Source organism: Trichosurus vulpecula, chromosome 6 (assembly GCF_011100635.1).
Source record: "Trichosurus vulpecula isolate mTriVul1 chromosome 6, mTriVul1.pri, whole genome shotgun sequence".
NCBI classification, from domain to species: Eukaryota; Metazoa; Chordata; class Mammalia; order Diprotodontia; family Phalangeridae; genus Trichosurus; species Trichosurus vulpecula.
Genome location: NC_050578.1, coordinates 67,948,748 through 67,963,916, shown reverse-complemented (window position 1 = coordinate 67,963,916; position 15,169 = coordinate 67,948,748). Strand labels below are relative to the sequence as shown.

At 36.9% G+C, this 15,169-nt stretch overlaps 1 protein-coding gene across 4 annotated transcripts in view; it reads right to left on the bottom strand.

Moving 5' to 3' along the window:
- Nucleotides 1-15,169, bottom strand: part of NFKB1 (nuclear factor kappa B subunit 1) — a 173,330-nt gene that overhangs the window by 32,487 nt on the left and 125,674 nt on the right. For 3 of the 4 annotated variants that reach the window (XM_036763810.1, XM_036763808.1, XM_036763809.1), the window contains 5 exons: nt 10,159-10,322; nt 8,225-8,383; nt 6,515-6,619; nt 4,716-4,807; nt 2,439-2,577 (listed from right to left, as the gene is read on the bottom strand). In XM_036763810.1, coding sequence (XP_036619705.1) covers nt 2,439-2,577; nt 4,716-4,807; nt 6,515-6,619; nt 8,225-8,383; nt 10,159-10,322 — 659 coding nt within the window. The remainder of the gene's footprint in view (nt 1-2,438; nt 2,578-4,715; nt 4,808-6,514; nt 6,620-8,224; nt 8,384-10,158; nt 10,323-15,169) is intronic. The other variant, XM_036763811.1, reaches the window with a different exon arrangement.

Below are 15,169 nucleotides of genomic sequence, written 5' to 3'. Positions count from 1 at the left end.
CCAGTTTGTTCATCCATGATAATAGTACCTCCCAGGGTTGTTATGAATATAAAATAAGACATTTGTAAAGTACAATGTAAATTCTAGCTATTATTTATTAATTGTATTTCTCCTGATCTTTTCTCTTTCAAACTTTACAGGGTACCACTAGTTTTCATGCATTGATTCTTAAAGTCTATATTCATCCACAGTTATATGAAGTTTGATCATACTATCTCTTAGCTTTTGTTTTCAGTTTAGATCTTTTCACTCCTTCTCCATACAGTGACTCTTCTCATTCTCTTAAATGATTTTTGTTGACCTTCCTGGTACTTGTCTATTTCCCTTATGTCTTTCTTAAGGTCGACAACCAGAAAAGCACACAATGTTACAAGGGTATGTGTATGATTTTGTGCCATTATAGGGTTATGTTTTGGGTTTTGTATATAAGTGTGTATACACACCTACTCATACACATATATTGGTGATAATTTGGGAGGGTTTTGTGTATATATAGACACACATATATACATATATGAATGTATGTATTGCATATGTATATGTATGTATGTATAAGTATATATTTCTGATAATGTCTAGCACTTTTGGTTGGTAACCAATCAGCCCAATGTCTTCTCAGAATTTTTAGCAATAACTCTCCAGTCTATTTCCTGGACTATAATGGAGGTCATGTGATCTGAATACAAGTCCAGCCTCTGACACGTACTAGTTGAGAGACCTTAGACAAATCACAAATAATCTCTGAGTGTTCCAGGCAGTTCTCCTGCACTCAACACTGTGTCTGGAGATGGAGTTTTCTCACTGAGAGTTCCTGACAATTAATTATGAGTCAAAGGTCCAGACCAAAACAAACAAACAAAAACCTCATGGGTTTAGAGTCCATTATCCTAATAAATAGTAAAATATGAATAATTTCTCTCTTTCCATTTCCTCAAATCGAACTCCCCTGTCCCTTTCCTGCCTAGTTACATAGCCAGATGAGGGCTTCCTCTCAAACAAATCAAATGACCTAATATTTGTACAGCACTTAGTCTCCGGCATGTAGAAGGTGTTGTATAAATACTAGTTATTATATTATTGTCATCTGACAGTTCAAACCTGTAGGATTTCTCCACCCAGAAGAGCTTAACATAATCTGCAAACTGGGAAATTTGACCATGAACTACCCATTCCAGATAATTCATGAAAATGTTAAATAAGACTAGGTTCAGCACCAGCCCTTAAAGAATGTTTGTTTATCTTTGCTATAAAAAAAATCCTCTTGTTTTTCCTCCTACACAGCATTCCATCTTTTTTCTCTGTGTTTTTTCCACAGACTGCTCCTGGGTTAGGAATGTATTCCCTCCTTATTTCTGACTTTTAGAATCCTTAGTCACCTTAAAAACCAAATAGCCCCAATAAAATGTCACCTCTTTCCTATATAAGGTCTTTCTTGATTCCTGTATCTGCTACTACTACCATTTCTCCTTTCCATTCCCCCCCAAAAAAAATTACCTGGAATTTATTTTGTGTATGCGTATTTGAGTATACATACTCAAATGCACCCGTAATCTCATCAGTTTGGGAAATCAACATTCAACACTGATGAAAGGAACTCATCCATCCCTGCCTAGTCTGTGCAACTGTCCTCTATGGCCTTCTCAAAATCTGCCACAGGGAGTTCCAACTAATGTGCTGGAGGTTTTTCTTGCTGTATTCTTTAACTATGTTATATATTTATTATTACATATTTTATTAAATTATTATCCTATATGACAGATATAATAATATGTTTACTATATCATTGTATGCTATATTAATTATATATTTTATCATATTATTATATGTAACATATATAATAATATATATCATTGTATATTATATATTTATAAGTATATATATGTGTATATATATAGTTTCCTCCTATAGAATGGAAGCTCCTGAAGGGCAAGTTCTGTTTCATTTCTGTCTGCATCCCCAGCCCCTAGAATAGTGCCTTGCATTTGGTAGGAAATGTTTGTTGATTAGTTCCTAAACATAATTATTACAAATCTACATCCCATGAGAGAAATTTCTAAAACAATCATTCCAGAAGCATTCTTAACAGGATGCATTTAATGTTTCCCCAGTTTTGTATTTTCCTTTTTTTGCTCCATGGCACAATTAGCAGAGTTTTCCCTTGAATATGCCGCCAATTTTAATCTTTGCTGATTTTATGAACATAGTGTTATGTATTTGGGGGAAGTCCATCACAAAACCCTGAGATCTCAAATAAGCTTGGACAGCATAATATGATTAAAATTTGCTTAATACGGGAATGCCAAAATAGCATTTCTTTTGGCTTTTCTCTGGAAAATGGACACCTGGGTTCCAGGGGACCGGCAATCATGAAACTATCCAGACAGATGCCATATTTACATGTTTTAAAGAAATGTTTGCAAGAGACAAAAATGACTTACCTTTAATTTCTGGGTAGTACAGAAAAGGCTTTGGCTCACTGGTTTCCAAGTCAGATTTCCGCCGAAGCTGGACAAATACAGAGGCTGGCTTGGTGATGTTGACATCTTTATACTTTGGAGTTTTGAATACAATGGCAAACTGCAAGACACAGACATCCAGGTTCATATAGGATAAGGATGGGTGGCCTCTCTCTCTTTCTCTCAGTAAATTTTTGAATAAAAAAGTTATCTTAAATGACCAAAATAGGCTAATTCATATTGTTCAATTTTTCCCAATGTTTTAAAATTGGTCATGCCCATATGTATAAATTTCACATCTTTAAGATGGTCCAATAAATCGGCAGCCCATTCTCTCCCTCTTCCATATCAGCCCTAAGAGCCTGCTATAACTGGTTCTAACAGCACTGAGATAATTAGTTAGGGGAAATGGGAGAAAAAGCAAGAGAGATAAAGGGTAGCTGCCCAGGAGGCACCACTCCAGAAATCAAATGTGCTCCTGTGTTTACACTTTGAAAACTCAACTACACTCCCCCAAATAGCATGAGGCCTGAAAACACATATGCTCTAATATGCTTCTGGGATAGAGACATTGTGGCATGGTGGCATGTGGCACGGAGTTTTCTCCCTTTGGGGAGGGGAGTGTGGAGGACTGGATGACGGGTCTAACGTCTCTCTGCCCTTAAAACCTCTTTTCCCTTCATGATAATCAATATTTCTCAGCACTGGACTTCCCAAATTCTAAGCTTTTAAACATACGCTAAGTTATCAATCATCGGACAACCTTTCTCACTTCATGATGGGATAAAATATACTAGCTAGAAGAGGACCTGAGTCTGAAAACCACCTCTGAAAAGAAAGACTTTTCAGTGAAGTTTCCTTTAGCAGATTTCATATTTATTTATAGGGGCAGTTAGACAGTACCAAGACTGAAGCCAGGAAAACTTGAATTCAAATATGACCCCAGACACTTCCTAGCTTTGTGATCCTGCGCAAGTCACTTAACCTGATACGCTTCAATTTCTTCATCTGTAAAATGAGCTAGAGAAGGCAATAGCAAGCCACTCCGTATCTTTGCCAAGAAAACCCCAAATAGGGTCATGAAAATTGGACACAACTGAAATGACTGAACAACAAATATTTATTTATAGGTTCAAGCATGCCACTCTTGTGAGAAGAGAATAGCTTTTAACGACTAAGTCAATCTGACTATTATAAATACCCAAATTAAGTACAAAGGACATATGAAGGAAGACACTATCTGCATCCAGAGAAAGAACTGATAAATAGATGCACAGAATTATTTTACATATATATGCATATTTTTGTCTAATAATAGCTATCTCTAGGTTGGGGGGAAGGGGAGGGAAGGAAAAAAGGGAAAAATAAATTTACATAACAACTTTATTATATATTTAAAAGGAATAGCAAGTTGTATATAACAGATTTGCAGTTTCATGTGCAATCATTTTTTTTATTATTCTTTTATAGAAATGCTTGTTTTATTCCATAAATTAAAACTAATTTTTTTAGAATAGTACAGAGACTCACTGCCTATGGCTCATCAAGGAAGGAAACAGGTAGGCATACCAAAGACTTGTCATAGGGTCTGAGAATCAGAGGTTAATGGGGACTTATATGATAAATGGTTTTCTGGGGGCAAAAAAAAACAAACCCTCACAGTTATTTCAAGTGTTTTGCCACAGGTTTTAAACAAATGTTTTTGAGTAATCCAATTCTTTTTGTGAAGACAAAGGGTTAGATTTCGTCATAACTGCTCATGCTTATGGAGCACCTGAAGGATACAGAACACTTCCTATACAACAACCCTATAAAAAGCATTTCATATCCTATCCCTTCAATTTTGCAGATGAGGAAACTGAGGTTTAAAAAGGATAAAGGATTTGATACAGGGCCACAGAACTACTAAGTGTCATAGCTGAGACTGAAATTCAGAAATTGTGATTCCAGGATCACTGTGCTTTTTAATTACCCCAAACTGTCTCTCGAAAATATACTAAAGTGATAATCTTGTTTCATTTGCCCATGAAGACTATGAGCTTCTTGACACAGTTCATTCTTTCATTTATTTTGTCTTTCTTTGTATCCCCAGGACTTAGCATAATGTCCAGCATACTGTGGGTGCTTAATAAATGCTTGTTAATGGGCTATGTTCGTTCCCCCAATTTTTTTTCTTTTATTGCTATAGAGCTAGCATTTCTAGTTCTCTATCAAATCATAGTGATATACCTCTCAAAAAATATCAAAACATCTCTTTACCTGTCTGTGAACATCTGTGGGAGAAAAATCTCCAAAGCCTTCCCAGAATCCACCATTCTCCTCTTCTTCATAAAATCGAATTTGGATGTCATCTATAAAAGAGTTACACCTCTTTACGGATTTTTAAAAATTATGTCTTATAAGCAGGTTAAAAATGAAGGAATCACAGAGTTGGAAAGATATCATTTCAAAACACGCTATAATCTATCTCTATTCTTGCTAATCTGTTATGCTTGATGTGACCTTCAAAAATTTGCTACTTTCTCTTGGTAAGTTAGTAGCCAAGAAACTTCTGGAACAACTGCTGGTACCTGCTGAGTATACAGTGACTGCACAGAATGTTTGAGATCCACTGACTTTTTTCACATTCCATCTTATCTTAATTCCTCATTGAATTAAAAAAAAAACAAATTAAATTATAGCAACTTTTGGCCTTTATTTTTATTTTCAATTTTAAAATTAACTTTTTGCCTTTTTGAAAATTTTGTAATGACTCTCACTATGTTGGAAACAAATGACTACTACATTACCATTATTATTCACTGTGGGAGGGGGTAAGAGGTGGGACAGTCCCTACTCATTCTGGCAGAATTGAGGTCATAGACTGTAACATTTACATCACTGAAATACATCTGAGTCTCCATTTATTGCCTTTAGATTGTTACTATTCCTTCCTTCTTTTTATTCTTATCAGAATGAAAAATGAATAAGCTTTGTTTGAAAATAACAGAGGTGGTCAGGGTGTGAGATTAGCAAATGTTTTAAGGAATCTGTGAGTACATAACCTAGTTTCAAATGTCAATCTCACAGGGACTGCAGACATTGTTACTATACTTTAAGAGCCCCAAAAAGCTCCAAGTGAATATTTAGCAAAGCAGCATGTTCTGGAAGTTTTAAAAGAATCAATTGAAAGGAGCCTGGAAATAAAGTTCTCCCTATGGAGTCCCAGAAAGATGTGTGCTTTGTTTATAATGCATGACAATCTATGAAGGAGAATACAGAGAGGGAAAAGGTGATATAAAACTCCTTCCTCATCAGAACTGTAAAAGTGATGTTATAAAGAAACCTTTAAAGAGAATCCTAGGAAGAATTTGAGAAAAGATGGTGAGCACAGTGCATTTTGGGAAGACTGTTTTTCTGTTATTATCCAAGAGAAGCCAAGAACAATGGACTAAGAGACATATGAAGATTCTGAAGATGTCTGAATCTAGAAAGGACCCGAATGGGGTGAAACTAAGTTTCCAGACAAGTGAGGGGGAGTCATTTGAGGGTTTGAGGTGCCATAGCCTGGGACACAGTCCACAGTTACAGTATTATAAGTAGTTACATAAGACTTTCCTAATCATTGTCCTCATTTGTTAACAAATTACATAAGTTCTGTAATTTAATGTATTTATTAGGTATAAGGAATGAAGAGTAAATACCAACGGGAAAGTTTTCTCCAGTCCATTAAATCATTAATATTTGATGAATTAGGGCAGAGTCTCAAACAAATCAATCAGTAGATGAAAAGATACTGAAATCTTATTAATGAGAAACAAATTATGCAAATATACGCTTGCATCACTTTAGAGTTCTGAAGGAAAGAAAAAAAATAAACAAATGACTCAAGTGGCCAGTTTAGGAGGAGACATATAAGTAAGATGTGATCAGATCCCAAGTCCCATTTAATAAATCTGATGCAAGTAGAATACACTGCAAGAAGAAAAAGGAATACAATTTGCTAAGTGTTAGAAATACCTCACAATCACCCTTGGTCTGAACTATGTTCCACCTCTGAAGCCCAGACAGGCCCTTACCTTTCTGAACCTTATCACAAAGAAGATAAATCTCCTCCCCTCCAGTCACACAGCCTGCTGTCCTGTCCATTCTTACAATCTTCAAGTTTGAGGCATTGGGGGCTTCTGTTGGCAGAATGAATAGTAACAAAACCACAGTTTAGCCTAGGTTTCAGAAGGCTCTAAGTGAGATAAGGCCCTTTTTGCAAAAGGGGTCAAGAAATTTCAAAAAGAATTTCATCTTCACCTAAGATATTTTAAGTGGATTAAGAATAACAAAATGAAAATACTTCTGTCAAAGAGTTTGATTTCTATTTGGGCTTTAAGTCAACTATTTCTCAAGCCCCAAGCACTGTGCCTTTAAGCATGAGGAAATGCTTTAATTTATTCATTCCCACTACACACCTATGGAGGCAGGGCACAGGAGGATGAGGAGGGTACAGAGAGTGATAAGATTTTTCCTATATATATTAGTCTGCCTTATTCCAAGTCTTATCTTAGACAAGTTTCTGATCACTTAGTTAGGGGGTTCTCAATTCAATCATAGATCCATCAACCAACAAGTTTTTGTTGTTGTTGAGTTGTTTTTCAGTCATATTTGTGACCCCATTTGGTGTTCTCTTGGCAAAGATACTGGAGTGGTTTGCTATTGCCTTCTCCAGCTCATTTTACAGATGAGGAAACTGAGGCAAACAGGGTTAAGTGACTTGCCCAGGTCACACAAACAGTAAGTGTCTGAGGCTGGATTTGAACTCATGAAGAAGAGTCTTCCTGACTCTTGGCCTGGCACTCTATCCACTGTGCCATCTAGCTGCCCTATGACCAACAAGTTGCAAATGCCAGCTATGTACCTGGCATTGTGCTGGCATATAGTATCACTTGTCTGATAGGACTTTAAGGTTGATAGCACCTTTAGAGTGTTGAGGGAAAAAATTCAGTTAAACTATTTGACAATTCCTATTCTCAAGTCAAGGAAAACAGAAATGTTATTTTCCCCTCAAACTAAATTAAGGCTCTGTGTGGTTAAGGGCAAAGGTTTCAGTGTGGTAAATGGTACGATACAAAGCTTCCTTCTTTGCTCCCAGCTGTGCTATATGGTGATCTCTAATAGAGAAGTCTTTGCCTTTTTAGAAACCTCCAAGTTCCCTTTAAACACGTTATCAATCGTGAGAGAAACCTGTCTGTGGGACAATCGGAAGGTGAGGACTTTGCTACTTAGCCCAAGCGCCACAAAATCTTGATGGGCCTACAAGTCTCTTGATGAATTTGGTTGGCAGATCTCTGCCTGGGGGATGCCACAGCATACACCTAGGTCAAGTAAACAGTTGGGTGAACAGTGTAGTTCTGGGAAAAAAAAAAACTTGGCCAAAAGTGGTCTGTCCCTGTCACAGACTGAAATGCTTGCTTGAAGTGCATTCTCAGGCAAGTAAGTGGTTCTTAGTATTTCAATTGCACAAACATTTCTTCAGTACTCATTTGAATACATGGTGGCAAAGAAATAGTAATAAGGTGAAGGGAGGGAACTTAACAATACTTTTCTCACATCATCTTATCAGGATCCCAAAGGAAAACTGACAGTGCTTTCTTCCTCTCAGAGGACCAACTGAATCTCCTGCCAGGCTTCTCTGTGGCACCGGATGGACTGAATTCACACACCAAGAAAGGCTGGTTTTTCAGTTAAGAAGGGTGAGATTTGCACATAAGGAGCCACATGAGAGAATGTGTACTTACTGCTATCGTAGATTGCGTCTGAAACCACGGGCTCCAGTCTTCTTGTGAAGCTGCCTGTGCTGTCTGGAAGAAAGGCCGTGAACATCAGCCGGACCACACTCAGGTCCATCTCTTTTGTTTGCTGGAGAGCTGCCTGTCGGATGATCTCCTTTTCCCTGTCTAAGAACAAACTGAGTAGGTCATTTATTCCACATGCAATGGAAACTCAGGAAGGGGGAGGGCACTTTAAATGTGATGCTTTTGAGGGATGGAAGCACATTTAAAAACTTCCTTGTCAGTCTCCCTAGAAATATTTAAGATGTAAATATTTCTGTAATGGGAAAAAATATTGAATTTTTTTTAAAAAGATGTAAGTATTGCCCTCATCTAAAAACCTTTCTAGACTTTTTCTAGTTTAAAAGTGTGATTAAAAGGCCAGGAAAAAGCAGGCTTTCTTAGGGAAATCGATTAAAGGTAGAAATCAGACTTTGAACAAGGAGTCTCCTGTCCAGTTAAAATCATTGCCTTCCCTATCCCCAGCCCATCTTCAGCCATTCAGGAAAGATTAAGATATTGATCACAGGGAGAAGAGGTGCCTGCTGATTACTCCAGGAAAACACTTGTGGGGAGTGTCAAGGAAGGAACTGAGTAGTGACTATTGTTCTGGAATGTTAACTCAAAACTATTTTAACATATTATGTCATTTTTCTTTGATCAAAATTCCTATAAATACTACCTCAAAATTCCTATAAATACTACCTCTAATTAACTGGGGAGGGTAGGGGTGGGGACCCGGGAGGGAAGGGTAATGCTGCTTTGGACATTTCTCTCACTAGGTTAGAAATGTGTGGATTTAGAATGAAGTCAAATTAAATAAAATAGTTTCTGGCAGATGTTCCTAAAATACAGGATACAGGATTATTTATGTCAACAGAGCAACTGAAGAAAGTAAACAGAACAGTTGCAACTCAACATATCCTTTTAAACTTTTCGTCTTCATATCTCCTATGTAAATTCGAGTTTCCCTATATGATAGGTTTGTTGCTATCCGTTCTGAAAGAGGACCAAAATGACATCACTATGTTTGAGTCAAGTTTATAATGTGTCCAACTGTGGCTGATCAGGCCAACACGAGGTTGGAATGCTCTACCATAGGTCAGGCATAAATAGTCCCTGTGAACGTTGGAGGTGGATTCTCTAAATCTGTACATCTCATATTTCTTTTGAGCTACTTAAATTCGGCTTTGCTCAAGAGTACAGCGTAAATGCGCATTTTCCTATATGCTCCTATAATAAGAGCTGGTATCTTGATTGTACCTGAAAAGAATTTTAAATACAGTATCTCATTTGAATCTCACAAATTAGGGATGTAAATGACTATCAGTGTTATTCAGTTTTACAGATGAGGTAGCTGAAGCTCAGACAGGTTAAGTGGTTTGTCCACAGTCACACAACCATTAAGTGTCAGAGACAGGATTTGAATACTGGTCTTCCTGACTCCACATTAGTGAGAGCATTCTATCTAGAATCAGAAGTCCTGAATTCAAATCCTGATGCTGTTACAAATCTTGGGCAAGGTATTTAGCCAATATTTTCCTCAGTGAGCTCATATGTGACAGCTGGACTTGACAACTGCTCAGATCATATCAAGCTCTGACAACCTGTGGTATTATGAAAAAAAAAAAAACAAGATAAAACCATCCAAAAAGAAACCTATTTGTCTTGGGTCTCCTCCTCTGGCATCCACGACAAGAGTCAGCGGCCTGAAACATGTAAGTCCAATGGAAAAAAGGTAAAAGACACAGAGAGAGAGAGAGAGAGAGAGACAGAGAGAGACAGAGAGAGACAGAGAGAGACAGAGAGACAGAGAGAGACAGAGACAGAGAGAGAGACAGAGAAAGACAGACAGAGAGAGACAGACAGAGACAGAGACAGAGAGAGATTGGGAGATTCACCTGTGAGTTGTCTTTCTCCACCACCTTCTGGTTGCAAATAGTTGAGTTCTGGATGCACTAAAAGTCCCGGATTATATCCCCTTATACAGGCATCTGTCATCCGTGCTTCCAATGTTTCATATACTTTTTTCTTTGTCACATGAAGTATACCCAGATTTGCAAACCTTCAATAAACACAAAGAATCAAACAACCACTTGCTGCTGAAAGTTGGTACAATTCAACTAAGGCAAAACTGAATAATTAATGAAGCAAGGCAATTTCAACTCTTTTGTGGTATATTCCTCCCTCTGTTCAGAATTTAGAAACTTACTTCCATAGTGCAATTATAATAAACAGTATAAATTATATTTATGTATTATAAATTACATATAATATATGATTATATATGTAATATATTATGTAGTATATAACATATAATTATAAATTATAATAAAATATAAATAAAATAAACAATTATAATAGAAAGGCTTGATTATTGCACTGAAGGAAAAATCTCCCAAGGATCAGATGGCAGGATTTGGGTTAGGGTTTATTTTGAATCCCACATTTCATTTAGCAATTGTGGAATTGGAGAGATTCTAGGATCAAAGATCTGGAGCTAGATGTTATTAAAATCTGGGCTGCATGATCCACACTCAGGATTGAGTAAATTCATGTAGAGTAGAGGATTGGAAACTTTTTTTCCTATTGAGAGCCACAGATGAATGCAAGAATTCATGTTAACACCACTTTCTAAGGGGTATTTACTTCAGACACAGTATTTTCATCTCTACTTTACATAGAAGCAAAATGAAGTTAAGCGACTTTCCCAAGGTAATACAACAAATGAAGTGGCCACCTAAGAACAACTTAATTTGATGTCTTCTACCAGAAAAATATGAAAATTCTAATTATCTACTTTTTCCAATTAGCAACAGGAAGTTTAACACTGTTCAGACATAAAGACGGAAAAAAAGATGGAGAGCCAGAAAGAGATATCAGAGGGACAGTGAGAAACACACACAAAGAATACAGAGATAGATCAACAAAGAGACGTCCACAGACACGTGAAGAGAAAGGCAGCTACTCAAAGAGACAGAAAAAAAGCTAAAGACACAGAGACTTTAAAAAAGCAACATACAGAGTGATCTTGTGGACCATTAGGATATTGCCACCATATAAAATAGTACTGTTACTGATTCATATAAAATAGTACTAATTTTCCCAACTATAGGCCAAAATAGAGGTGGCACTACTTGTAATGGCAGCAGCAGCAAACATTCACTGGGTAGGCATCTACTACATACAGGCACATATAGGCTTGACTCATATAGGCCAGTACCTCCCCACCATTGGTATAAGTGAAGAGAACTAACCCTCCTTTAAGCCAAAGAGTTCTTCTGGGGTTGGATTTCAGAGGGGTCATGAATTGTTTTTTAATCAATACAGTTGAATTACTTTCTAATACTATGTATTTTATTTTATTCTTTTAGAAACATTATTCTGAGAAGGGGTTGATAGGTATTACCAGACTGCAAAAGATTTATCCAAAAGAGGTCAAAGAATCCCTGCCCAAACCAGTTTCTTTGATAAAGGTCTCATTTCCAAGATGCATAAAGAAATTATTCAAATTTATAAGAATAAGAGTCATTCCTCAATTGATATAAATGGATTTGAAGAGTCAGCTTTCAAGAAAAGAAAGCCAAGCTTTTTGAAAAAAAAAAGCTTCAAATCATTAATAGAGATATGCAAGTTAAAGTAACTGATGTTTCAATTTATACCCATCAAATTGGAAGAGGTGACAAAAAAGGAAAATGACAAATGTTGGAGGGGCTGCCCCCAAACAGGCACACTGATGTACAGCTGCTGGGGCTCGGAACTGGTACCACCATTCTGGAAAGTAAAATGGAACTGTGTCCCCAAAGTGACAAAACTGTAAATACCTTTTGATTTGCTCTATTTGCTCTATACTCAGTAATACCACTCTTAGGACCACTATTAGGTCTATACTCCAAAGAAATCAAAGAAAGAGGGAAAGGTTCTCTGTGCACAAATATATATATGTATATATTTATAGCAACTCTTTTTGTGATGGCAAAGAACTGCAAAACTAAGGGGATATCCATAATTGGGGAATGCTAAACAATTTCTGGTAATGGTAAGCAATAGGGAAGGAAATGGTTTTGGAGTTTGAGACAGCTAGGAGGCACAGACTTGGAGAGAGGAAGATCTGAATTTTAATCTTGCCTCAGATACTTATTAACTGTGTGACCCTGGGTAAGTCACTGAGCTTCTCGGTTTCCTCATTTGCAAACTGAAGATAATGACAGTACCTGTGTCACAGGGTTGCTGTGAGGATCAAATGAGTTAACATGTGAAAAGTACTTTGCAAATAAAAAAGTGCCATCTAAATGCTATCTGCTATATTATTATTATTATTATTATTTATTGACCAAAACAAAGTAAACAGAACTTTAAAGAATAATTTATACTGTAATACTACACGGAAAAAACAATTTTGAAAGATTTACGAATTCTGATCAACCCAATGATCAGTCATGACTCCTGAGGCTCAATGATGACAGAAGGAGGTCTCCTGACAGAGAGAAGATAGGCTAATATATAGAATGACATACACATTTTTGAAAATGAAAAACAAAACAAAACACATGGTTGAAAAAAATATAATTGAAATAAATAATTTAAAAAGGGCTCATGATTTTTAAAAAGAACCCCTGCTCTCAGCAGACACAGTAAGGAAAGTGTAGGAAGTAGGATAGTTTGCTATTAGGGAGGGCATTCAGAAGCATAGAAAACCCTGCATCTAAAGAAACTCAACTGATTTTATACCATTTGAAACACCCAGAAAACTAAACAACTTGAACCAACAGGCTACAACCCAACAAAGCCTCAAACTGGGCCTGTGTTAGCTGGGCAATTTCAAAAAGGCCAAAGAAAAGCAACTTCTGCCTTTTTATTTCTCGTTTTCTTCTAAAAGCCCCAAGAAACAAACCAAAAAAAAAAAACCATCAAACTCCCTCAAACTAACCTGACCACATTCACAAAGACCCAACTGAAGAGATGAAAACTAATAAAACTATTATTCCACTGTGCTTTTGAAAATGGAAACTCTTTCTCATTTCATCAATGACGTTGAGAGAAGGCATCACAGACATAATATGGTTTCTGTTTTTAATAAGTTAGGGGGTTATTTATTTATTTAATCCAGGTCATCCTCTTTGAGTTTTCTGTTGCCCTGGGCCCACACCTCCTTATGAATCCAGAAAGAATATCTAGAGAGAGATCTGCAGCAGACTGAATAGCATGGTTCCATTACTGACAAACCAACTGAGGGAACCTGAGTCTCATCTTCAAGTTCCATCCACGTTTCATGTGAAAAATCACCTTTTTGCCGGTTAAATAAAAATGGCAAAATGCTGGCCGGTAATATGGCACAAACAAAAATGATGCCAAGTTTGCTTATTTTACTTTATGTTGTTTCAGGATAAAAAAGAATCCCAGAATTTTGGAGGTAAAAGACCTTAGAGATAATCTAGTTCAGGGGGACTTAATCTGAACTTCTCCCCATCCCAGACACTTAGATAGAGTTTAGTAATGGAGGACATTTGTGAATTTAGATGAGAAAAATTAGATCATTATTTTCACTAACCTGTAACTGAATTAGCATTTTTTTTCAATTATGAATTCTTTAAAAATCTGTTATTCTGAGAAGTTGCAGTCCATGCCAAAAAAAAAAAAGGTTGAGAACCCCTGATCTAATCTAAGTCATAATGGAAATATAACCAAATTGGGAATTAAGTAGCAGAGGAGACTCTCAGTTTGGTTATTTGTTCATTATGATACTATTTCTTTCAGTTTGAATCTGTGATTTCCTCAGTGTAAAGAAGTCCTAATGTTGAAGCTCCCTCTACCATTCAAATGAGCTGGCAACTTATAGTTTATTGATGAACTGAGAGGCCAGTATATGGCACAAGCTACATCTTCCTGATTCCAAGTCTGACTCTCTCTGACATGTGGTCTTTCTATACATTATGGCCTCCCCCAAAGACTGCCAGAGAGTATAATGTCTATATCAAACAATAATCTGACGAGTGTACACAAAGCAGATGCTCATTCAAGGAATTATGGGAATAAAGAGTATTTTGTAAAATGAATTTTAAATGAGTTCCTAATGAGCTAGAAATCAATTTAGAAATGCAGAGCTGAAGTGAAAAAAAGCTCAACTTAATTGACTTAATATCTCCTGGGTCTGCTATAACCAAACTGAATTCAGGTGGCATCTTCCTTAGTCTGTTCCCATGGGCTTGGGCAAATCAGAAAATGGCCACTCTGGCTTAAATTTGTTACATGTTTTAGTGATGCAACTTAAAAGCCAAGTCTGAGGGGCTGTTTTATTTAAGGTGGGAAGGAGAGATCCTCTCATGGTGTCTTTGAGGACTCTCCATGTTTATTTAACCTGCCTTCTGTTACTGAAATCTCCCAATCAATGAGCCCATTCTCCATTCCATTCCCTCATTGCAATGAGATCTTCTACTAGGAAATGTACACATCTCCATTTAAAGCTGGGATCTTCATCCTGGGGCCCCTGAACTTTTTTCTCAAAAATATTTTGATAACTGTACTTTGGTATAATTGATTTCCTTTGTAATCTAATATGTTTTCCTTCATGCTTTTAAAGACATTATTCTGAGAACGGGGTCCATAGGCTTCACCAAGGAGTCCATGACACAAAGTTAAGAACGTCAAATGCAATCTTCCTGAGGGCAGGGACTGTTTCCTTTTTGCCTTTGAATCCCCAGCATACATTACGGTGCCTGGAACATAGTAGGTGCTCAGTAAGTCCTTACTGATTGGCCCAAAGAACAAGATGTCCACTGCTCATCTAGTGGTGAAGTGAGACTGAAATAACCATTAGGTCTACCTGATTCCCTACATGGTGACTTTTGTTCCCTTGACAACTTCCTAAAAAAGCTTCCATGTCAGAGACACCAATTTACCGGCATAACCATA